The following is a 25,907-nucleotide window of genomic DNA, read 5'->3' on the forward strand; positions in this document are numbered from 1 at the left end:
CTTCACCTTGTTGCCTCTTTGGCCCCATTCCATGTCAACACAAATGTAGCCACGGAGTAGTTTTCCTTTTGCGATAGGATATCTTGATAGCTTCAGATTGTAAAAAGAGGTGGACATTATTTGTGCGAGATTAGTAGGTTTGCCTTTATATGGAAAGGCTATCATTGATTGTCGTACTTTTTTAGTTAAGAACATTCACGTTTATGTCTATAGTTATAAATTCATTACACATGCTTCATGCGATTACTGTATTTTTCGGACTATAAGTCGCTCCAGAGTACAAGTCTCAGCAGCCATAAAATGCATAATATTCAAATAACTATGACATAAATAACATAAGTCGCTCCTGATTATAAGTCGCACCCCCGGCCAAAGTATGAGAAAAACTGTGACTTATAGTCTGTAAAATACGGTGCATTTATTATTTTCAATCGTTGTGCACACATAAACATTCCAGGTTTCCAATGTATTTGAAATGCACTTGTGATATTTGAGTCTTGGCTTTATAGCGTTGACTGTCTAAAACATATTTCTACATTTTCTTCGAGAGAATTAACATCACATTCTGTAGGAAAAAGTTATATGTTAGGTATTTACTACATCAGAAACAATAATATTTGATACTTTTAATAGTGGAGCCACCCTCCTTCCTCCACATAACCCCTATTTAAATTAAAATCACGTGCATCTGAGCATAATGAAATAAATCACTTGGTTGCTCTTACACAGTCCTAGTTTAGAAGGTCAGAGGTGAATGTGGGTGCCTGGTGACATGTGAAAGCGACGTCCCCGTTTTAAGTTTCGGTTTGAGTCATCCATTATGTCATACATGCAACCAAATTTTGTATGCGGACAACTAACGATCTCATTTCGATCTATTGAAAAAGGTTGTCATTTATCAACTCTTTTTTTTTCCCCTAAGTTGCTTAGTGAGATGATTAATCAATATCAGTTTCTTTCAGTTTATTTAATTTTTAATAGTCAGTGAAATGAGTGATTGGTATGCCCGTTTCTAATGTGGATTAAAATGTAGTACGATTGGGTGCTGTTTAATCCTTGGCATGTTCTTTATTCTTATTTTTTTCTTTGCAGCTTTCTTGCTTTCTCATTTTGCTCATTCCCATGCTCTTCACTCCCAGTCAATTATCTTTCTTTTTCTGTTCTATCCTGACTTTCATTCTGTTTCTCCTCCTTACTTATAATTCTTTACAAACCTCAGTCACTAAGCCGCTCAGTCACTCACTTAGTCTGCCTGTTTGTTTTACTCCTCTACTTGGTAAACAACGTCCGAAGTTCAAAACCTGAATTGCCAAAGTTAAACAGTCAAACTGAAACTATTTTTGAAAGCCGTTACACTTACACCACTAGTGTATATGTGTGTGTGTGGGTGCCAACTCGCCCAACGGCAAGTAAAGCGATGCCAGGAGTTGTAACGAAGCAGTGTGACTAACTGCTGACGATGTATGTGAACAAACATGCATGTAAATGTCAATGTATTGAGCTTGCGAAAAAATAAACGTCCACTGTATTTGTTGAGCGATAAATCCATTTAGTAATTATTGTGACAGATGTAATTTCAAGCATGCCATGCTACTTGAATTTGTAATTAAGATCATTTGTGGCAAGTAATAGGTGCTGGCAATTTAGTAATAACGCTTTGAGGCAGTTAAAATCGAGGAAATGTGACTCAACCTTTGTGTTGTGTCTTCGTGTACCATACCAATCATGAAGGGAAGAAAGATAAGCAAAGAATTTTCAGACGATTTGAAACCCAAAATGGACAATCTATGGCTAAACGTCTATCTGCAGACATCTGAATGTTCCTGTGTTTACTCATCAAGTCCACAACCAGTGGGATTGTAGCTAACCTTCATAGACCATTTAAAACCCAAAATGGCCAATCTATGGCTAAACGTCCAGGTATCTGAATGTTCCTGTGTGTATTCATCAAGTCCACAACCAATGGCATTTTTGTCAACCTTCATGGACTCATAATAAAGATTGATCAAAGATGCAATAAAGGATTGTTGAAAAATTGGGTAAAGAACCCCAATCCACTCCCAAACAAATGCAGATTCACTATGGCTATGATACAAGACCCAGGAAGACCCCACTGTTGCCACAAAAACCATGCTGGAGATTGCCAACACCTACCTACCAGGAGGAGCCAAAATCCATTCTGGGAGAATGTCCTGTGGATACGAGACCAATGAAAGCACATCACTGCACCGTGTATCAAAAATGAAACAAGGCCTTCAAAGGAAGGATTTGGCGCAAAGTACGGCCCAACGTCAGAAAGCTCTGTCTCCATCTGAAGTCATAGCTCTCAGTGCAGGACAATGACCTAAAGCACACTAAGAATGGCTTAACACAAAGCGTTGGAGAGTTTTTAAGTGGCCATCAATGAGTCAAGCTCAGAAACCCAAAGGGGGTCACCGATGGAGACCTCTCAGAACAGCAGCTGGCAAGAGGCAGCCTTCAAATCCGACAGACCTGAAGCAGTTGGCAGAAGAACACTGCGCCAAAATACCAACAGAGAAGTGTAAGAAACTTGTTGAAGGTTACAGGAAGCAATTCATTTCAGTTGCTTTTTCCAGCCAGTGTACTGCCAAATATTAAGTTAAACGTGTCAATAAATTTGCCCAGTCTGTTTTTGGAGTTCTGTGTAAATGTTCATATTTGCCTTTTTTTTTTTTTTGTAGTTCCAATGCAAACAAAATAAATATGTGAATACCAAAACATGTGTTTTTGCTACAAATCTGCGGGAAAAGTGGTGCATGATGTGACAAAAGCACAAGGGAGTGAATTTGGGATTTTTATTTTTGTCCCTACATCTTGAAGCAAAGTTCAGCAGTCATGTTGATAAGAATGAGTTTGTTAGCGGTGGGATTCGGAGATCTTGTTTTTAAGCATTAGTGTAGCGGCGGGCTGTCAGTGAGGCCTTCTTGAAGGCAGCTGGTGGTAAAAGTAGGTCATGTTCCCCGTTGCGCTGCCTATAGAGCATTCCTCCCTATATGCCACGAATTCCATTTCCTATGTTGCCCTCCTATGCTGAGCTCCATGCAGTCATGTGCTTCTACAGTGACTGAGATTTAGAGAGAGAGAGAGAGAGTCAAATGATGCCGCGATGGATACTTGACAGCCAACTGTCCCGATTTAAGAAGGTTGGTTTACTCAGCTACTCGACGGAGCATCTTAGTTTAGTACCAAACGTGCACATTTGTTTTATTTGTACACTTGTCAAGTGTACAAAGGTAATCAAACTTGTTGTAAACTTGATTATTAAATGATGCCTTTTTTGGAGTTAGGACATATGTAGCTACCTAGCTGAATGCACACTGTAACCCTGGATGCTGATTTAGCCGCAGTTACAAAAAATCAGGAAGATTAAATGGTAATAAAATAGATTTTTTCAGTCGAACATTAAATCGCCACAGTTTAGTCACTGTTTGAACATGTGACATTGACGTGACAAGAACAGTTGCGACAAATCCAAAAAATATGCAGTTTTCTATACGGATAAACAGTTTGTTGGGTAAAGTTCACTGGAAGTACAATGGAACAGAAAAGCATAAGTGTGCCTTCCAGGCCCATAAGATTTTTTTTCATGTATGTTATTGATAGACTTGGTTGGCTCCTTTCAGCTTTTCCCCCAAAGGGGTTGCCACAGTGAAACACCCAGTTTTTTTTGTCCTGATGATTTGCATGAGAAGTTTTTAGCTCCATTTTTACACCGGATGCCCTTCCTGACGCAACCCTCTGCATTGATCTGGTCTTGTGACTGGCACAGGGGAGACACTGACATGTGCCCTGTGGCTGCATATGGTTCCCTGACCGGGAATTGAACCCAGGCCGTGGCACTGAAAGCCCCGCATCCTAACCACTGGACCATTAGGAATATTACTGATAGACTATATAATAATATAATATTATAAAAAAATAATATCATATCGTAAATCCTTTTATATATTTTTTCAACCAATGAAGTACCAGGTAGTGGACAGTGATTGATTGTTTATCCACAAGTTCACTTCTTCCCCCTCCTCAGCAGTGCCTCCTTTGTCTTGGTTTGACATGCCTGAGTGGAAGTTCTGATGCATGTCAGCGGCATCCCACAGCCACGTGACTGCCGGGCACGCAAGTCCATAGCGTGAATCCCCCTCCTCTCTCATTTGCGCGTGTTCTCCACACGACTCCTCCCTCTCTCACAAACACAAATTATTTAGGATTTTGTAGACCTTGTGCCAAGATGGTCTTTATCCGACCGCAAATGTACCGAAGTCTTTTATGGATCTTACCATTTGACTTTTCTTTTGGTTTTTATCTCTATTCAAGTGTGAATTTCTACATTCAAACTCTGAAAACAAAGATTGTGGCAAATTGGTTCCTTGCTATTTTGCCTTCGCTTGTAAGCTGAACAACAAATAAGGTTTACCGTCCCAATCTCAACCGCAAATGCGTATCCAGGCCTTATATTTTCTTCTTTAGATCCCTCCAAATCATCCTACGACCGGGCAATTAATCAAAATATAACGGTGATTTCGGGCGGCTCGTTGGTGCACTGGTTAGCACGACTGCCTCACAGTTAGGAGGGTGCGGGTTCGATTCCACCTCCGGGCCTCCCTGTGTGGAGTTTGCATGTTCTTCCCGGGCCCGCGTGGGTTTTCTCCGGGGTTTCCGGTTTCCTCCCGCATCCCCAAAACATGCTTGGTAGGCCGATTGAGCACTCCAAATTGTCCCTAGGTGTGAGTGTGAATGGTTGTTCGTCTCTGTGTGCTGGCTTCTCTGGGTCTTAAAAACACTCAGTCAAAGAAAAAGAACGTGCCAATCAGTGGTGTGTGTGTATGTTCCTGACGCAGTGAAAGTACCTTGAATGCACCATGTTACTTACTCAGCAAATGTGTGACTGCGATTCTGCCGTCCCTGAGTGTGCTTTAAGGGTTTAATGACACCCTTGCTGGAATTTACCACAAAACTGAGCACATAACAAAAACAATTGCACACATTTTATATCAAAATAGAAGACATGCTTCATTTTAAAAACATCACCAGTACTAATGCTAAAGTTAATGTAAAATCTCATTGGCATGCGAACAGGAACTTGCCATTGAGTGATATTTAAGATAACGTATCATATTTATTTTTTCCATAATCTCCCAGCCTTTCTGTCTTTATATTTCATATAGGTCATACAATCAGACATTTTGTTCATTTCTTAGTATTAGATTTAAATTGAGCTTCCAGTTTTTAAAAAGGCATCATTTGGTTGTTTACTGTACACCTTGTCTGTCCTGACTCATTCAAGCAATAGCAGGTTGTGAGACTGTCATTACACGACGCTAAATATGCTAATCGCCCAACATCTGTGTTTTTATAAGAGGTGAGAGCATAGGAGCATTTGACCAGGTACAGCCTTACAATTTGCCTAGAACATACTGCTGGTAGGAAACCAGTTGATTTTGAATCTTGCTTAGGTTGGTGGCATTTATAGCTCTCGCAGGAATATTCAAGCTTTTGTCTTGTATTTGACTGCTCAGTTGTCAGCAGGATGAACAATAAGCAGCTCTGAAAATGTTCTCGTTTTTCACAGTGATGGAGCCCATGACGTTTACCACGTCGCTGGCGGGATCAGAAGAGTTTGATCGCAATGCCCCGCGGATCTGTGGGGTTTGCGGGGACAAGGCCACTGGCTTCCACTTCAACGCCATGACCTGTGAGGGTTGCAAGGGCTTCTTCAGGTCAGTTAAGATGCCCATGTTATACCGACCACTTTGAATATATGAAAAAGGGATGGGTCAATTGTGTATTTATTGCTTGTGTAATCATTGTCTTCAAACATATGAGAAGGAATAGAGTACTTGGGGAAAACAACCTCCCTAATTATGATTGAATCATGTCAATTAATGTTTTAAATTATCATGTGAATAATTGTTTAACAATTAAGTCTTGTGGTTTTCCTCATAATTGAGGAGTTAGAGATATTATCTACAACGCCATTCCTGGCAAAAATACCAGCTAAAATATCGATATTTTTCCATCCTTTGTGAGTGTATAAATTGATCCAAAGTGTGCACATTTGGTTTGATTCGCTTGCCATTTCCAGTTATTTTTGTCATTGGACCAAAAGTTGCCGTAAAAAAAAGAAGTAATTGAAGTCAAAACCTGATTAGACTGTTTACTGCAGATGACATGCTTCAACTAATGCTCTCTTTGAAAACCTCTTATAACCAATGCCTCTTTACCACTGTCCATAATTGCTCCTCTAAAATTGGTTCTTGGAAAAACTATAATGTACCTTTCAGCTACTCTTATCTGAATTCAATGCAAAAGAGGACTATAATAATGAACCAAGCTTGATTTCATTTATTCTTCTTTACCATTTTTTTTAACAGATTTGATGTTTTTCCTGCTTCTCTATTTAACATGTATGCCAGTTTCAGCTAGAAATATTCATCAATAGTTTTTTGTCTACTCGTTCAGATATAGCCAATTTTTCATTTTGCGGTCTTATTTCCATCTATTGTCATGGGTATGAAATGTGTTTCACTAATTCCATACGGTTCATTTACATTTCATACCAGTTTATTTCTGCTTGACCATTCAACCACAACAGGTAGTAAATGACTATTCATGAGTGTAACCAATCTCACGTATCAATCTGCTAGGCGCAGTATGAAGCGTAAGGCTGCCTTCACCTGCCCGTTCAGCGGAAGCTGCACCATCACCAAAGACAACCGACGTCACTGCCAGGCCTGCCGTCTCAAGCGCTGTATCGACATTGGCATGATGAAAGAGTGTGAGCACATTTCTCTGATTTCTTGGCATGGTATTCTTGCAGACAGAGCATGTTCTTTCTTTAAGAACCTTAAAGAAAGTAATCCGCATGAAGTACAGTACTCCCGGTCACCTCATGGTTGTGTTTGAATTGCCCTGTCCTTTGGGATGTTTTGGCTTCAAAGACTTACTGGTGTTGCTAGGGAATTAGTTGTCTTCCTGTCTGACGATGAATCAAATAATTGAAGACATTCAGAGGGAGCCATACAGCGACATTGATGGCATGCCTTTTTACCCCATATCTGGAGAATCTACTATTCTTTTTGCCGAGTTCAAAATGACTTTGGAAATTTAAGCCTATTTGCATTCTACCCTTTGAAGGCTTGCATTTTTGCACACATTAAAACTGTGAATAAGCTTCACGCTTATCTTTTTCGTATCTTCATATTTATCATATTTCATCTTATTAAAGTCTTGGGACTGACCGGGCTACCGGCACCTCTGGGATTGTCTTTTGAGCTATGTCATGTGGAAATGTGTGCTGATCTGACAAAGGAGTTCTTGTATCCTTGAATTTTGAGGAAAGGAAAAATCATTGAGTCCTTGAAAACTCAACTTTAAATACAAATTGAAAGGACTAGTCCACTCATTATCCGAACCTGTCATACTGACATAATGTTTTCAGTGTTGTGAATTTCTTTAGACTACAAAAAGGGAGATTGTCTAAAATGAGCTAACTCAGTAGAAGCTATTCATGGAGCTTACTAATTGTTATTTTTTCCTCGCCTAAAAGTGGCCCTCCCCTGAAGCTCTCCTGTTGAGACCAGCACATTACCACATTCAATTAGGCACTTTACAAATTGTAAATGTTTCTTTTGCCAAGTGCTTTGGCTTGGTTGTTGGTTTGTTTTTTGTAAAGTAGCACCTGAACAATATGGGCTCAATCATGGCAAAATACCAACTGGCTCAAACATGTCCCTGGAATAGCCAAACACTGACCAAACTGTGCCTATTCACCAGTGCCACCAGGAGTGGTCTTAGTGTGCTGCTGGCATGAGAATGCAAGGGTGGTGGATTTGGACGGGCACTCAAAGCCTAATTAATGAGGACAGGGTCAAAGAGATGAAAACCAAACAAATATGTGGGCCAGATTCTTTCAGAAGCCTTCTAAATGTTTTTGTTTTTGACATCCACGTCATGTGGTTGTGTAATGCCGCTTCTGTGGTTTCAGAGTCCAGAATGCAACCATTCAAACGCCACTTCAAACAGACTTGTTTACAGAAAATGACCAGTATTTAGTAAAAATAGCACGATTTGCATCAAAAATAATTGTTGCCATGCTCAATCTTAGAAATGTATGTGTTTTAACTTATTACGAACAGCACTAAAGAAGCCTAAAGTTATTTGCCGCTTGCATGTTTAAAAAAAAAAGAATGCTACAGACATACGGTATTTTTTGTGTAAGGTTTGCTCAGTTTACCCTGACAGTTTCATCTATCAGCAGTCGAGCATTCTCAGAGTTGCTTCCTCGTGTGAGACGGCAGCAATCTCGCATGATTTCCATTAAATCACCAGTCAAATAAAAATGTAGCTCAAGGATAAAATTGTCTATCTGTCAATTCGGATTGTTTATCTTTAGCTGACAGTCAGGCCACCTCGTTTCTATGCAAGCTGTGCTCTGATGGCTCTGGGCCTTCCCCGTTTTGGCAGTCGTGGTCTGTCTGGCAGTCAGGCAGTCTGTCTACACAGTTGAGCGTTTCAGGGGTAATCGGCCACCATGGCAGAGAGTCAAAAGGATAATATGGGTAGAGGCATTCAGGGGTCAGTGCGTTTCTCCCTGAAGCGACTACGAGAGCCATCGAGCCAGTCTGGCTATTTTTACTTGTTTTCTACGGTACAGTAAGCACTAATGAGAATAGGTTTCATGTGATTACCTTGTCAAACTATGAATATTGATCTTTTTGAATACAAAAACTATTAGGCTAAGCTGTTGACAGAGTGCCGAACAATTGTGAGTGTTTCCGAAGGCAGCGACTGTTGCGTTCTCGACAGTCGCCAGACTTGTCATGTTTCGCAAACATTTGTGACCTTGAACGAACGCTGACGAACTCTAACGTGAATGCTACATTTGCTGCCTTCAAAAACATAACTGAGTGGGATAGGGGCTTGACAGATGTAGTATGTGCCTAGCAAGAGAAACCTTAAAGGACACGTAATTGATTTACTTGGATTTGTATACATACTTGCTTTCTGAGTAACTGTTCATCATCCAAAAGGTAACAAGGTCTTTTTATATAACGATATAGCGCTAGAAACATTATTCTACATTTATACAAGTATGATTACAGGTTTTACAGTTAAGATTAACAATTAAGTGTGTTAGAAGTGAAAAGGTAGACTTTATGTACTAAAACCATTGTGTGTGTTTATGTTATACTTAACTGTAAAAACAGAAGAACTTCATTATTGATCTTAGAACAAAAGCGTGATGTACATTGTCGGCATTGAGCAGCGACAATACAGGAGAATGATGGCTTCCTTCCTACAAATAAAAAAATCTCTTGCATTCCTGTCAGCAAATAGAAAGGCTTGATCGTGAGCCATCAAATGTTGACATTGGTTCAGGGATAATACAGATGACAGAGATCAAAATTGTTTTCTGAAACTATTTTTTTCTCCCTACTTATTTTTTTTAAAGAGTTAAGATGTATTTTGTGCAGGGGGAAAAAAAGGGAATGGTTTCTAGAAATGATAAAAAGCAGCCGGGTATTTTGTCCACCGTTGTTTATATGAAGGCTGTGGTCAGAGGCCTGCAGGATTGCCTGCCTTCTCTTTCTGTTGTGTCGAATGCTCCAACGATAACTGTTTATTTAATTTCAGGTCAGCTTAAGCTCTGCAAATCGCATGGTAATGGCATCCAATAGCCCTTTTCCCAGCCAAGGGCCAACCTCCGCTCCCTACTCGTCTTGACAAAGCACGTTAGGAAAGGTTAAAAACAAATGTTAAAACACCTGATGGTTGAAAACAGCCATGTTTTATTTTGGTGTTCAGAGCAGTGGTGGTTATTTGGTCTCAGGCTGTTCACAGACTGCAAGTATTATTAACCTTCCCGTTAGGCTTCTCTTGGAGTTAAAGATTTACCTTACCCTTGTGCATGTCGGACTGACTTGACTCAAAGTTTGTTGTGAAAAATTAATCACTTAAACTAGTTACTTTACAATACACAGAGTATTAGACGTCTTCTCAAAGTTTGACTTTGTTTGCATAGTTTGCCCACTTTAATGTTTAAGATCATCAACAAATGGTCATATCAGACGAATGCAGTTTTTAAGTCATTTGGTTTATTCAGGGGAAAAACAAATTCGAAGCAAGCCGGCTGGCTTTCTGCGAAAAAGCACTCACCGCCCAAACCAAATAACTGGTTTGGTCGAACTCAGCCGTTCAATAACTGGCTATTAGTCGTTGATGTCTCTGTGGAGATATTTTTGCTCTCTCCTTATATTCAGCAAAAATGGTGTTTTTTTTTTTTTTAACATGAATAGCCTTTGTAAAGTCGTGCCACAGCATTTCAATCTGATTCACGTCAGGACTTTGACTCGGCCATTCCAAAGCTTCCATTTTGGTTGACTTGCTGGTATGTTTTGGATTGTTGTCCTGGTTGAGAAATGCTCATCTTGAGTTGGCAAAACTGTTGGCCATACAGACTCCATCTGGATTTTTGGGTAAAGACCAGAATTGCGTCAATCACAGTGAGTCAACACAGAACATCACACTAAAACCACCATGATGTTCTAGTTCTGAGGTTCCACATCAGCGAGCTGTAACGAGACACACATTTTCCATAACGTTCAACATTTTGTCCTGTCAGTCTATAGAATATTCTCCCAGGAATCCTGGGACTCATTTATTCTTGCAAAAGTAAGATGAGACTTTGTTCTGAGCTGCAGTGGTTTTCATTTTGGAATTGCAATTTTTGTCCAGTCTCTTTCTTATTATTGAGTCATGATCACAAAACTTAATTAACTGTTTTTGAACTTGTTCCATTTATGTGATCTCTTGATTGAAGAGATCTGGATAAACTCAGAATTCTGTGTGGTCACATATGGACAAGCAGCTTTCGATATTTGTCCCCCAATGAATAAAATCAAATTAAAAACAGCAATTTATATTTGATTGTCTTCAAGGATGTTTCTAGATGTTGAAAAAAAAAACGATCTTGCCATTGATAGATGTAACAGAAATTTGCAACAGAACAAATAATATATTGGGACTTCATTTCTTTGAGTAGACCGTCGCCACTCTATCAGGCACTCTTCTTTCATTTCAAAATGTTGCAATCTTTAATGAATGGTAAGAGTCATGCATATGTTTCCAAAGTATTACGTCGACGTGTGACATACAAAAATGGCACGCAATGCTCGTAATTTCCCCAGAGAGCTCTTCATCTCGTCCAACCTAAAATAGTAACCATAAACACCGTTTAGACTATTCGACCATACACGCTGTGCCACTCTTCTCGTTGCATGAATAAGGCAAAAGGCACTTAAACATCAAACACCAGCAGGATGACCCATATAAAGAGACAGCAAACATGACACGCCTTCTTGGCACAAATGTATGCTTCAAACAATGAAAACAAGCTCAACATCTAATCCAATCAATTCCCTGGTGTCTTCTCCAGTGTGTGTGGTTATATATTTTTGAAAAGAACAATCTAAAATATTAATATAGCTACATTCAATTAATTGCCAGTTAGTACATTTCCCCTTTGTAGTCTTATTAGCTTTTTCTCGCGTTGTAATTTTCTATAATTCAAAAAGTATTTTGATAACGATGTGAGTTCCATCTTTACTTTTTTTTTCCCCCACCAAAATAGCTAAATTTTAATTTAGGGATTACAGCCATTTTAGTAGGTGAACAAATCAAGATCAGCAGGTTGGGCTTTCTAAAGAACGGTGATCAGTGGAAACTTGCGATTGGTGCACCACTACTGTATGCTATACATTAGCTAACAGTAGTGATGCAATAATTGGTCGGCAACTAATTCATTATGAAAAAATCGACAAATATAATCAATTGTTTAGAGATTTTCATTGAAAATGTTTCATATCCTTGGAATTTCACCCTCTCAGCAGTAAATTTCAAAATTATATTCTTCCTTATTATTTTCCCTGCCTTGCAGTCATCCTCACCGATGAAGAAGTCCAGAGGAAGAAGGAAATGATATTGAAAAGGAAGGAGGAGGAGGCCGCAAAGGAAGCTTCAAGGCCTCGGCTCAACGACGCGCAGGCCCAGATCATTTCGTCTTTGGTTGAGGCTCACCACAAGACTTATGATGCCTCCTATTCAGACTTCTCCCGCTTTAGGGTGAGGCCACTGCTGACTTTTATTCTGTTACTAAAACCACCAAGTTGATGTCAGACATTACTAAATGAGCTACAGTATGTTTTTTTATTAATATATTACAAGTCCCATATTTAAAGAATTAAATTATGAGTTTTGTTTGGGAGGAGAACTCAGGGAAAGGGTGTAATCACAATATTTGTAAATAAATAAAAACATTACATCCATAGGAAGGTCCTCTTAGCGAGTCACATTGATAAATGCTCTTGATGAGGTCGAAGAATGTGGTGAACAGAGAACGAGCATCTGGCCTTCAAAGTCAGCATGAGTCACACTTGCAAATCACTTTGAGAGAATGAAATCAGTAAATAGCTCTATTCTTGCATAGTCTTCAGCCATCTACCTCCCAAGGTTGTTTTGCATTTACACCTTTTTCCTAAACGATTTTCCCCTATGTTTTTACCAAGGCTTCAAAATTATTTTATTCAGTTCTTGCTGGAAACTTCGATGAACAGAATTTCACTGTGTTTTGCTCTGGGAAAACCGATGCAAATCAATCTGTACCTGCCGCTTCATTTTCAAAGCACTACTGCACTGCTTTACAGAAAAAAAACTCCTGTCAGAGAGGTTTCACTACATGCGCTAACGGGGGGGATGGGAGGATTTTTTTTCTAATTTATCTGTTTGTGTATGTGCATCTGCATGTAGCCTCCAGTGCGTGAAGGTCCGGTAACACGCAGTGCCAGCAGAGCCGCCTCCCTTCACTCTCTGTCCGATGCGTCCTCCGACTCGTTCAATCACTCACCTGGTAAGTCCCTCTTTCAGAGAAGCACAGTTTTTTTACATTAATCTATGCTATTGGTCAATTCATAGAGTTTAATAATAATAATAATAGTAGTAGTAATAATAATAAGTGGGCGGCACGGTAACCGCAATCCTCGTGAGGATAAGCGATTCCAAAAATAGATGAATGATTGGATAGATAATAATATTATTTTATTTACAAGTTATTGACCCGTGTTAAACGTTGTAAATAGCTTGCTTCCCCCTGCGAAAATGCACCTGCTTTCAATCCATCTCAAGGGGCTGCCATTTTGCCTGTACTGCTACCTGCTGTCAGTTGAAATTGGCATCACTTTGCCCATGGGCTTAGCTTTGCGAACGTCATAGCTCACCTGTTTTTTCGATTTGATCGCATGACAAACTGTGAGGAAAAAAAACAGAGAAAGTACCTTTTTGCAACACTGTGTTTTTTGGTCTTCAGCTTCAAAACTCCGATTTTATAATACTTAGAATTTGCCTGTTATATTTATTTTCCCCTGTCTTGTGAGGTGTCATATTTCATGTCAATTTTCGTATGCAGACCACTCAGTTCTAATTTGTGATTTTCCTTATTTAACCTTTAACTAGCTCTCTGCTGTTTCTCTAGTTACAATCGCCCAATCGCCTTCTTTTAAGCATGTTCTTATTCTGCCTGGCCTCTTAATCCTGTCTTGTCTCGAGCAGAGTCGCTGGACACCAAGTTGAACTTAAGCAACCTGTTAATGATGTACCAAGATGGCGCAAGCAGTCCAGACTCTAGTGAGGAAGACACTAAGCTCTCCATGCTACCTCATCTGGCTGACCTAGTCTCCTACAGCATCCAGAAGGTCATTGGGTTTGCCAAAATGATCCCAGGCTTCAGGTACGAATTGTTCAACCTGAATCCTTTTTCTGCACTGATGGTCAACCCCACCCCCACCCCCCTTCCAAAGAAGAATGCTACTATGTTTGAGCCTCGCTTGTTTTGCAAACAATTAATTAAACACCAAAGTACACTTTCAGACTCAACTGAGGTTTATTTTGCTGACAAAAATACTCTAGGGGAGGGATGGAGAACTTGTGGCGCATGGACCAGAGGAATTCTATTAAATCTCAGAATAGTAGTAGTATGTCACAAAAACCCAAACCATCCAACTACAAAATGCTGTAATTTATAGTATAAATGTGTTCAGTTGTAATTATGTTGTTTTGAATAATTTAGAAAACCCAAATGAATCCTCATAGGAAAATGGTAATACCCACCCCTGTTGTAGGGATGAGGTGAAATGGTCATTCATTCAGCACTTGGGAAAGCTGACTCATATTTCTGTTAGCGCTATTGACATCAAAACATCAGCTGTTTTTCTCAGGGCGAGTTTTTAATTTGACTTGTGATGTCCTTTCTAATTCCCGAGAAGAAACGTGGAGGAGTTTTTCACAGATTTGATATGAATCCAATGTGGTTTGAATGGATAGTGCTGTTTGTATGCTCTGTGGGGAATCACATTTGGCATCTTAAGGCATGTCTGAGTGTGATTTTTTTTTTCATACAGTGTAGATAGTAAAAGGTAAAATGACATAATGGATGATCAAAAGGGCAACATTTCATTCACTGCTTAAATGGTTAAGCTTTAGCAGAAGTACAGTATGGTACTTACTGAGCATTTGACTGCATATTTCAGAGAATTGACGGCAGAAGACCAGATTGCCCTGCTGAAGTCGAGTGCCATTGAGATTATCATGCTGCGCTCCAATCAGTCTTTCAGCCTGGAGGACATGTCCTGGAGCTGTGGAGGACCCGACTTCAAATACTGCATCAACGATGTCACAAAGGGTTCGGTTACATTTAACTTGTCTACACCATTAATGGCATCATTGAAGTGCACGTGGAGCCATCATGCTTTGTGGCTCTGACCTAATCAAAAGCTGTCTTTGCATTTGTCTTAAAATCAACCTTTATCATTCTTCCCATGTGAGTACGCAGATTAAGAACATTTTAAATGGCGGCACAGAGATGATGACATTATTGTGAAAAACACTTTGCCATGACTTCCTCTTAAACCCGCAGGGAAGCAATAAGGCAGGAATAAATGCAATACAATGAATAAAAAGTAAAATACAATATTAGCTTTGGGTTTGATTTGACAAGTGCATCAACAAAGTGTCAGAGAGTTTTCAATGAAACAGACTTAATTACTTTTATTGATGATGCAGCAAGATGCATTCGATCGAGTTAAAGGATGAAATTGGTGTTACTTTCCAAACAGCTAACTGTGTGTTTGTTTGGGCTTGAGTGTGTTTTCTCGCTTGGAGCCTTGTTAGTGCAATAACGCCAATGTTAATGTCATGCTGTGTAGCGGGTCACACTCTGGAGCTGCTGGAACCATTGATCAAGTTCCAGGTTGGCCTGAAGAAACTCAATCTGCATGAGGAGGAACATGTCCTGCTCATGGCCATCTGCCTGCTCTCCCCAGGTACCAAGTCTTTGTGAATCATATTGCCTGCAACATAACCTTGTTGAAGACCCCCACCCCCCCACTCTGCTTTGACCACAAATGGTCTCTTTAGCTACAATAATTTATTTTGGTTGTCACAAGGTTCTGTTTTGAAGGCTGTAGTTTACGCAATATTTTTCCTAAAGCTGCCCCATGTGGACTATAAAGCTTCTGTTGCCTTTATTAGTTAAGAAGCACAACATCACAAAGGCTTTGGTTGTACACAAGTTTGTAATCTTGGTCTTTGGTCGCCCGTAAAACGCATCTTCATGATTGTGTGTACTTGTGTATAAATCAGATTCCAGTGTACAAACAAGATCATAATCAATAGTATTTAAGCAATGGGCTCTCTGCATTGAAAAAGTGTTTACAGCACCAGCCCAAATAAACCATCAAGTCCTACTGCAAAACATTGAGCACCAAATTAGAGGGCTTTGACATGGATGCCTTTTCTTATATAAGACTCATACCATGCTGTGCATTTGAAACTAAACGCGCGGTTATCATATTGAGCAAAGCTGGAAAATGGTAAATCTTATTGGCGTCACGGTGCTATGGGCAAAGAGTCTATCGAGGGAAAATGGAGTTCATCACTTGGTTGCAGAGGAAATCTTGATTCCTTTTTTGCTGCATTTGTGGCTAAAGAGACATGCATGCATGACATGCATATGGGAAGTGTAACTTAATCCTAAATTTAGAAAGATGTAAGTTATGTTCCTTATTCGTCCTCCACCTCCCATCCCACCGCCTCTGCCATCCAAACTTGTGCTTCACATCTGCTCCTCAACCTCCTATCATACTTCCTCCCTGATGGCAGATCGTCCCGGGGTGCAGGACCACGGCCGCATCGAGCAGCTCCAGGACCACATGTCGGAGACTCTTCAGGCTTACATCCGAGTCAACCACCCCGGCGGACGCCTTCTCTACGCCAAGATGATCCAGAAGCTGGCCGACCTGCGCAGCCTGAACGAGGAACACTCCAAGCAGTACCGCTCGCTGTCCTTCCAGCCTGAGCACAGCATGCAGCTCACCCCGCTTGTGCTGGAGGTTTTTGGCAGTGAGGTGTCATAGCTGAGACGCACAAACGCACACCTTTATCCCCCACCCATGGCCTATCACTCCCACCGCTGGAAAAAAAAACCTGCCATTTGGAGGCAAATGACATGGATAGATTCATCATCATGCGCCTCACTCTATCTAGATCTTGGCTGGCAAGAAATCTGGAATGCATAAAGATCAGAATTCTCGGATGTATTGGATACCCGCAGCACTTGGATAATCAGATTACATCTTGACATTTGAACACCCTTCAGCTCCACAGTTCCTCGTAACATTTGGTGATGGATGGATGGATGGATGGATGGATGGATGGATGGATGGATGGATGGATGGATGGATGGATGGATGGATGGATGGATGGATGGATGGATCAGGCCACCCTTGTCTCCATCACATTGCTTGCTGTTCACAGCCAATTGGAGAGGAATACACTCGTTGTATCCATCGACGCTGATGCCACAAGCCAAGGCACCCAAACAGTGGCAATCTTATAAGAATATTTGCTGCTTACAAACAGGCGCTGAGTATCAGTGGCCAGAAGAGAAAAAAAAAGCCTGTCAGGACTGACAAGGATGGAGCCAAAAAAAGGGGGTTGGCTACCAAGAGAGAGCCCATCTACGGTTGGAATTCCTTGCTGTCCATTCAAAAGGGAATTACGCAGGAATATACGTATATGTATAACGCTATATAAGTGAAATGTATAAGCTGAACTATATAGATTAACACAAATATATATATGTATTTAAGACGGCTTGGTGCTTCGGAAGAAGCATGATGGTAATGTGTAATGTAAAGCAGGGTTTCCCAAACTTTGTCTGCTAGGTTCCTCCGAGGACCCAAAGTCTCTAAACCTAATCCACATATTGATGTACAAACTAATATATAAAGAAGATGGAAGACACGTGTGAATTATAAAGAGATAGTTTGACTATCAATCTAAGAAAAAGTGAACCGCGGCTCTTAGTTTGGGAAACCCTGCTGTATGGAATTTGAAGGCCCCTTCTCAGTGTGCCTTCGGTCCTCTGACAGTAGGGATGCAGTCTGAGCAGTCCTTCTATGTTGATGTGTGTACAGTATAAAAAAGTATTGCTAGACCACAAGGGGGTGTCAGTTCGGCTCTGGCTGAAGCCTGGGCTTCTCCTGCTTTTCTTTGTTTTTTTTGGACCTGTGAAGTTTGTAGACTGACAATGATGACGTCACAATGTGGTGGATAGCAGATGTCCTCCACCACATTTTAGTTGGGCTGCTAAGACAGCAGCAGAAAGTTGCTCGCTGTTACCTCAGGGATAAGTTCTGTCTGATAGTGTTTGTACATGGTGTTGATGTGTGTCAGGCGTAAGCTTACAATCAGAAGACATCGTTTTCAAAGCTCTCTGCGTCACTGTGATTTCTAATTGTACCAGATAAGACTTATTGAAGGCTCTAAATCAGTTGGATCGATGAATGATGGACCCACACCTGAGGTTAGATGTCGATTATACTCAAGGTAGCAATATAGAAAAAGACATGAGCGTTTTAAATGTGGTGATGCTTTCAGTGCATGGCAAGGGAAACATTTTACTACAGGTCACTTGACAGCCCCTCAGCAGGCCTTAAGCGCCCCCTTGTGGACAAACTTTGTAAATACCACTTGCTCAGTCTGGTCTGTACATATTTCGAATGTAATGTTGACAAAACACTAAAAGAGTTCAAGATGCTATGGCATTACAAGCATGATATGCAATTAGGATTTATGGAGCCTTGCGTTGTATTATTCAAGTCGGTGGATGGAGTCGACCCTTCTGGTGAGCGCGTCTGGCTTGTTAAAGGAAACAAAACTAATAGTGTTGTATTTTGGGACACTTTAACCAAATTTTTGCAATCGAATATCATTCGCAGAATGTCTCAACCTCTCGTCACTTAACATCCCTATGCATAAAAAGAACCATGCTCAAATCAGTGCGTGGTCACCACAAGGTGTCCTCTCCGTCCGTCCAAAGTCAATGGATAAGCTTTTGACACCGCTAAAGTACGATTATGATTTGGGTGAAAATGCTTTCTCTGTTTGCGCTAATCCACATTCTCTAGCTTGCGCTTGGCTTGCTGGTTTAGGACTTTCATGGATTAGTGGAGGTCTGCTAGAGCCCTTTCCACGCTCACTCGGTTCTAACTGAGCAACCGTATTCCTTGCCGTTAAGGTAGGGAAACAAGCGCTTTTCAACTGGAATCTGTACAAACCTGAACGCCATATCAACAACCTTCATGGAAGGAGTAAAATCCTGCCTCAGTGGCACACTGCCTCAATATAAGTGACACGCCGATAGCAACCGACGTCGGCGTGCCTCTTCAACAACCAACCACCATACCGCCTCATCTTCTGCAGGAGCCAATATTACCGCAGCTGATGACTCAACACAGCTTTAACCCAGCAGCCGTCTCGGCTCTGCTTCTTTGGTGCACCAAGTGCTGATGGGAACATCTGCCGTTGGACTTTTGCTTAACTGTGAAAATAAACAATGCTCAAATGACCCTTTACCCCACCCCGCTAAACCTTTCGATGGACCTTCACGAGACTTTGTACAGATATTTTGAAAGGAGGATCGCTTCGGGCCAGCAGGATATGCAGTGACTGATGACGACTTGTCACCTCCTGATCCCAAAGCATGATGATGATACCTTGCTCACTTTTCTGCCTCACTTTGCAGCTCTCAGAATTTACCTTATAGGAAGAAAAAACGAAACACATGTTTGTTGTAGAGTTTAAGAAACTGGACATACAGTACATCACCTTCTTCAAAAAGGAATGCAGATCGGTGGAGGGGGAGATGGTTCAACTTGAAGGGTTCGGGCAAGGAAACATCAAACTTTTTCTGTGTTTGGTGATTGGATGAACCTAATCTTTCGAGCCTCCCGCCCATTCCAGTCAGGTTAGCAGCTCCACCTCCGTAGCCTTACTTGCGGTTCTTTCACACTAGCTTTCTTTGGTCCCATATAATGATTTGTTTTTCTTTTTCCATTTCTTACATTTCTACACTTTTAATTTTTTTTTATTATTAATCTGACGACTGATGACGTACCAAGACTGACCTGTCACAGGTATTGTGGTCTTCCATCAGGCTGAAAAATAAAATTTACAAGTTTTTTTTTTTTTTTTAAATCCATAATCCGCAACAATATTTAAAGCATCAGGCCATCGACAAAGTTAACAGACAACTCTACCTCTTTGATATCGGTGACAACTTGATTGAATTAAAATACAAAAAGCGCGCATGGATCAAGGGAGCCCTTTTTTCTTGTCAAGCGCCAGAAGACTCAAACTGCTCAAAATTGACCAGATTGTCAGTATGTGTGAACATATTCTTGCCAACATTGTTGACTTTGGGAATTATTCTGAGTCAATTTCCCTATCTCTGTTAAAAGTAAGCAAGCCAGGAGTTTACAAACCAACCAGCTGTTTGGGACCAGAGAAAGCCAGCTCATAGTGTGAAAGCAACCTCCGCCTCTATACACCATCAAAACAGATACCTCAGTCATGTCCGTAATGTCTTGTTGACATCAATAGCCTTGTAAGGAACCGAACATCAACTCATCGCACACACTCTTTTGGTGGATCCCAATGTTTGGAGGTTTTGACTCCCTCTGTAGTTTTCTGGCTTTGTGCTCATTTCCGGATCATCACTCTTTTGTCCGGTGTCTGCAGCTCAGCTTCAGCGCTGCATGAACCAAACATACTACCTCTCCCTTCAGCACATACATTCTGAATACAGTTGCTTATATTCAACTCCTTTTTAATTTCACACTAACTGAAATGTTTGTCGTGTACAGTCATTATTTTCCCTGTTTGAGCTCTTCAAATGCTGGATAATATTTTTTTACCTCAACAGATCACAATATAAGCTTACATATCTACAGTTAAGTCAGTGACGTTATCGTGTCAAGATTTATACGAGCGCTCACCTAGCGGTAATGAAGACTCACATTGTCCACTTGATGTTAGGCGGGTTGGTTCAAGCGCATCAAATTGTTTTAGTTGGCTGGATTCTCAATTCATAGTGTGCAAAGTGGGCCTGACTTTACAATCCACTTCAGACTGGAAGGAGTTTATATTAGCTGGCTGGCTGGCTGCTACCCTGCAGTGAGGAAGAAAGACTTGGGGAAGTTGTCTCAGCTGTCTCAAAAAGGGAGCCTTAAAGCCACTATGGCTTCAAATCCTTGTCGTCTCCCCAGATGTGGCTTACATTTGTTTTAGTCAAAACGAGATCATGTAGAGCAGTCTCAATAAAACAGAACTAAAACCGATTGAGTCAAACCAGCGTCAGATTGGAACGCAAACACATTTGAAAGTAAATGCAAGTTTAGTGCAACTGGTGGTGATTTGAAATGTGAAAATGCTCATTTTGGCCCCAAATGTGAACGTCATGTCAAAAGGATGTTCCAAACGAATGTGCGAAGTGAATACAAACACTGCCAAGTAATATTAAGGCCACACAGGAGAAAATGTGAAGAGAAAAGTAGCAGGAATAAAGTTGTAAACCTATGAGTCATGTTGTTAGAATGAATATTTAAAATAACATTTTCACAAAGCTGTAATATTTCACCCATAGTGTTATAAGAATTAAGTTGTGATGCTGCGAGAATCTCCGTAGTCATAATATTAATTTAATTGCATATAATCTAAAAAAAACATAACATTGAATATAGTATATGTATTGCTACGGTTACTTTAATGAGTGAATGTCAAGATTTTCATTAGGACAAGGAAAGGTCCGATACCAACAGCCTCTCAATATTAATTATGTTCACCATCAAACATATTTGGAAACGCGTTCATGCTCAGTGTTGACACTATTGATGTGGTTTTAAATATATGCAGGCACACGTATGTAAAAAAAAAACCCTCAAAAAAACACCTGTGATTTCTCAAATGAAATACTTGTTCTTGTAATAACAATTCTCATAATTCTGTGACTGCCCATAGTATTATTTTGCCTTTTCAGTGTTGTCGTAATAGGCGTGTACAAAGTCAACACGAGAAGTAAAGTAGGCCAGCCCACCAAAGGGGTTCCTCATCAACCCATTTGAGCCCATCGTCCAATCATCACGCGTCTCTCTGTCCGCTTTGCTCTTCTTGTATTGCTCTTGTTCTCCAAACATTTCATCAAGACATTGGGATCCCAGTTTAGATCACAGAAATAGAATAGTATATATATTTTTTTGAATCATTGGTGTTTTCTTTAGTTGTTGCCACTCCGAGCCGATGCGCATCAGCTTTAATCCAACCTCAGCAAACTGCCTGCTTTTCTTTCAAAACTTTGTTTGCTGCTCTCTCTCAGCTTGCAGGAAGCTTTCATAGGTGAGCAGTGAACAACACACATAGCTTTCAAACCTCACACACTCTTCTTGCATTCTATCAGCTATTAAGAGAAGTCTGCTACCGTCAGCCAATCTGCTCTCTCGGTGTAGAAATTCACGAGGTAATTCAAAAGTGTTCATTGTAGTGGCTTGTCCTCTCTCCGCCATACAGAGCATCTGGAAATTATTCACAGAGTTTCAACTTGTTCCTCATTTTATGTCACAGACACATACTAAAAATGAATTAAATTCACTTGAATGTTTCCTCAAAAATCACTTAATGGCAATGTGTGTGTATTTTTATTTTTGAAAATGTATTAATGTACTAATATATTCACAGCCTTTGCCCAATACCTTGTTGGTGCACCTTCAGCAGTAATCACAGGATGAAATCTTCTTGAATATGATACAAGAAGGTTGGCACAGTTTCGGCCCATTATCCTTTGTAGCACCTGTCAATCTCCATCAGTTTAGATGCACAGCCATCTTCAGTTCTCTCAGGAGATGTTTGACATTCAAGTCTGTGGTCTGGCTCGGCCATTCAAGGGCATTCCCAGATTTGTCTTATGTTGTCTGAGTGGTGTGCTCAACTCATTCACTGCCAGCACAGTTAAAATGAATATTTGGCGTCTATAATGAGTTAAGATTGTTGTCCTGTTTGAAGGTAAACCTCCAACCCAGTCTGAGTTATTTAGGTTTTCATCCAGGATGTCGCTGTACATTACTATATTCTTCTTCTCCTCTATCACGACATATTATTTGTATTATTTTATTTTTCCTCAGCGGACTAGAGAATTTCTTTCATATGATCTAAAAGCCCTTCAGGTGCCTTTTGGGTAACTCCACTCTGGCTGCCATGTTCCTTTCACCAAGGACTAGTTTTCATCTACCATACCTGGCCTGATTAGAGTGCTGCAGATATGGTTGTCCTTCTGGAAGGTTCTTGCTTCACAGAGGACCAATGGAACTCTGACCCTGACTAAGCCCTTCTCCCCCAAATGCACAATTTAGACAGGTGGCCAGCTTTTGGTAGAGTCCTGCTGGTTCCAAACTTCTTCCATTAATGGAAGATGAATTATTTTTTGTACCCTTACTCAGATTTGTGTCTCAGGACAATCCTGTCTTGGAGGTTTACAGGCAATACCTTTGACTTAATGCTTGGTCACCTGTGGGACCTTATATAGTGTGTGCCTTCCCAAATCATGTCCAATCAACCTTATTAACCACAGGATTCCAATCAAACTGGAGTAACCTCTCAAGGATGATCTGTGGAAACCTAAGCTCAATTTTGAGGTTTGTGGCAAAGGCTGTGAATACTTAAGTCCATGTTTGTTTTTTTTACACATTAAACACATTGTGATGCTATGTGAAGGGGGAATCATTTACAGTGTTTCATTTTGAAGTGAGACTATAACATAAAATGGAAAAAGTGAAGGGCCGTAGATATGTTCTGAATACACAGTATTCACCCCGTAGAATACCACTGAGCCAAACATGTTATTTTGTTTCAGTAGCTGTTTCTTTTAATCTACTGTCACACTGTGTGATGTTTAACAGCATACAATTCTGTGGTACAGGTTGATTAGATCTCGGAGTTCCCTTCACTCTGCTTCTGTTTGTTAGACTAATAGCCAGTCGTTGGCAAATGGAGGGACATTTTCCTTCCCTCCTTCTCCTGGACGTGGGTATTCCATCATGCTAGCAGAGCTCCTGAAAGCCCAAGTTGCTGAGGCCATTGGGGTTTGCACTTTGTCAGTCATGCCTTCTGTCTATGATTGGTTGTTTTTTTTCAGAGCTGTGGTGGTATCATTCGAGGCACAATATGGGTCCAATAAGGGCTGAATGGATTATTTCACTCATGTTCTAGTAAATGAAAGAAATACTGTCAGGCCATACAGACAGTTTTAACAAGCAGAAAATTGCAAATTCCCCTTAAGCTCTTAAATCCACCTATTCCACACTATTGTATTTTGTAAAGTCACGTTGGATGAATACCTTCACATGTTCAATGTGATTTCATGGGAAACATCTGAAGATGTCCCGTGGGTTGGACTCCTGTCATCCCCCACTTTTAAGTTCCCCACAAATCTGGCACCCAATTCAGACTACATACTTGTCATATGAGGTAGTCTGTGAGCTTTTGAACAATTCTGTGGATGGAGAGGCTGCATCTTGTTTTCAAGAGTGGAGAGTGGCTGAATTGTGACAGATGGCTGTGTTTCTCCGCTACCTCTTTTCAATGTAACGTGCTTGCTGGATGGCTTTCTTGCTCGCTTGCACCCTATTAAGTGAAGCCCACGGACGGGGCAAATGCAGAGACTCCCAGACGGACCCCGCGCACGTCACTGTGCACTTGTTTCTCCCTCACCAGCAGTCTTTTTGCCAATGATGCACTTGTATATACAGGCTTTCTTAATGTCTGTATAAATGCTCCACGTCCATTTTTAACATCAGGATTTTTGCACCGATGCACATAATTGCTCAGCTCAGTTGTACCTTGGTGTGCCTACAACCTTCAGCCTTATTTTGGGACGATAGCAGGGCTTTTACGATCCGTATTTGTAGTGCTGATGTTGACGCTGTCGTAACGCTTCACGGCAACACTTTTGTCAGGGGAGGATATTTCTCCAATGTAGTCATATCCAACACTAACCGGAATTTAAGTATTACACAACCCAAATGATTTTGTATGAAAATGGAGACATGCTAATAAATGATCCCTTTTGATTTGTATAGTATTTGCTCCATTTTACTTCATGACAAAAATGACCAAGTTCATGTGATAAGCTCAGCGGACTTTTCTTTGTCTTCGCAAGCGGTACAGTTGTAATACACTTGCGTCCCAAGATAAGTACCAGTACCACCATGCAGTAAAACCAACCAGACCTCATTGCGTCTGGGTTTTTTGTCATCATCACACAGTTGCCATGCCATCATTGCAGATGGCTCAACGGGAAGTCCTTTTATTTAACTGCTCTGGCTGTGTTGCGGTTTATCTTTCTTTTTTTTTGTGCTCTTCTCCCTGCATTTGATCCGTTGTACTTTGATTACATGCATTGTATCTAATAAAAAAAAAAAATACTGATAATATTTGGAGCAAATCAGAAATAAAGCAGCTGTACATAATGATGCAAAACATCCACTCTGTGGTTTTTTTGAAACTGGTCTTCAAAGCATCATCGTTTGCCGAAGAGATGTAACGCAAGAGTTCATTACATTTTTAGCATTCGATATTATAAACATTTGTGGGTCAGATGTTTTGGGCTGTGCTTACTAGCACATCTGACTCACAGTTCTCATCCGTGCTGTTAGATTTGGATCACAGCTGTGGCCTTCCTGCTTGGAGTTTGAAGTTTGAATGTCCACAGGTTTCCCATTTATGTTTTACGATACGTGAAGAACGTAAGTTTAAATTTCCTATGATATCTTACTAGTCCACCACATGTATCACTAACATGATTAAGCAACATTTCGGATTCAAAGAAATAACCGGAAGAAAATAACCTCAAATTCTTAGAATTATAGATATTGATCATTTATTATTTAATGATGCAGGTAGAAATCTTTAACCAGCAGAGGGTGCTCGGGTCCTAGAGTAAATTTGATTCAAGACTATCAAGGCAATCTGGATAGAAATATGCTGCAGAGAGGAAGAAAGTTTGGACTTTGTGGCAAGTCGTTTGTCTTCCAACAGGACAATGACAAGACACACAGCTGAAAACATTCAGAAATAGCTAAGAGCAACACATTGGGCTGATCTAAAATCTGCCAGCACATGTAGGCTACAAATAAATTAATCCATTTCAGACCTGTGCACACGTCCACCAATAATACTAATATAAAACAAAAAGTAAACTGTTCAATTGTTACATACACATTTTAGGAATTTCTTAAAAGGATACCCAAAGCAGTCATCTCTATTTTTGTCAGACTTAGAAACTAGAATTTTTTTTCTCCTGTGGTTTCAGTTGTGTGCCATAACAAGCCACTTGCTTGCTGCACTATGTAGATTGAGTGCTGGCTATTATAGGATCTCGCTGGCTTTCACAGCTCTTAAAAAAGAGAAGCTATTAGAGTCCTGCTTGAGATAGAAAGAGCCATTTC

General features: G+C 40.5%; 1 protein-coding gene across 2 annotated transcripts in view; it reads left to right on the plus strand.

Moving 5' to 3' along the window:
* Window positions 1–24,939, plus strand: part of LOC133169045 (vitamin D3 receptor A) — a 40,834-nt gene extending 15,895 nt beyond the window's left edge. For both annotated transcript variants that reach the window (XM_061300886.1, XM_061300877.1), the window contains exons 3-10: window positions 5,591–5,738; window positions 6,666–6,796; window positions 11,957–12,141; window positions 12,826–12,925; window positions 13,624–13,801; window positions 14,601–14,752; window positions 15,276–15,392; window positions 16,231–24,939. In XM_061300886.1, the coding sequence (XP_061156870.1) occupies window positions 5,593–5,738; window positions 6,666–6,796; window positions 11,957–12,141; window positions 12,826–12,925; window positions 13,624–13,801; window positions 14,601–14,752; window positions 15,276–15,392; window positions 16,231–16,484 (1,263 nt within the window). In that variant the 5' untranslated portion in view covers window positions 5,591–5,592 and the 3' untranslated portion in view covers window positions 16,485–24,939. The remainder of the gene's footprint in view (window positions 1–5,590; window positions 5,739–6,665; window positions 6,797–11,956; window positions 12,142–12,825; window positions 12,926–13,623; window positions 13,802–14,600; window positions 14,753–15,275; window positions 15,393–16,230) is intronic.
* Window positions 24,940–25,907: the final 968 nt, after the last annotated feature.

Source organism: Syngnathus typhle, linkage group LG2, assembly GCF_033458585.1.
Source record: "Syngnathus typhle isolate RoL2023-S1 ecotype Sweden linkage group LG2, RoL_Styp_1.0, whole genome shotgun sequence".
NCBI lineage: Eukaryota > Metazoa > Chordata > Actinopteri > Syngnathiformes > Syngnathidae > Syngnathus > Syngnathus typhle.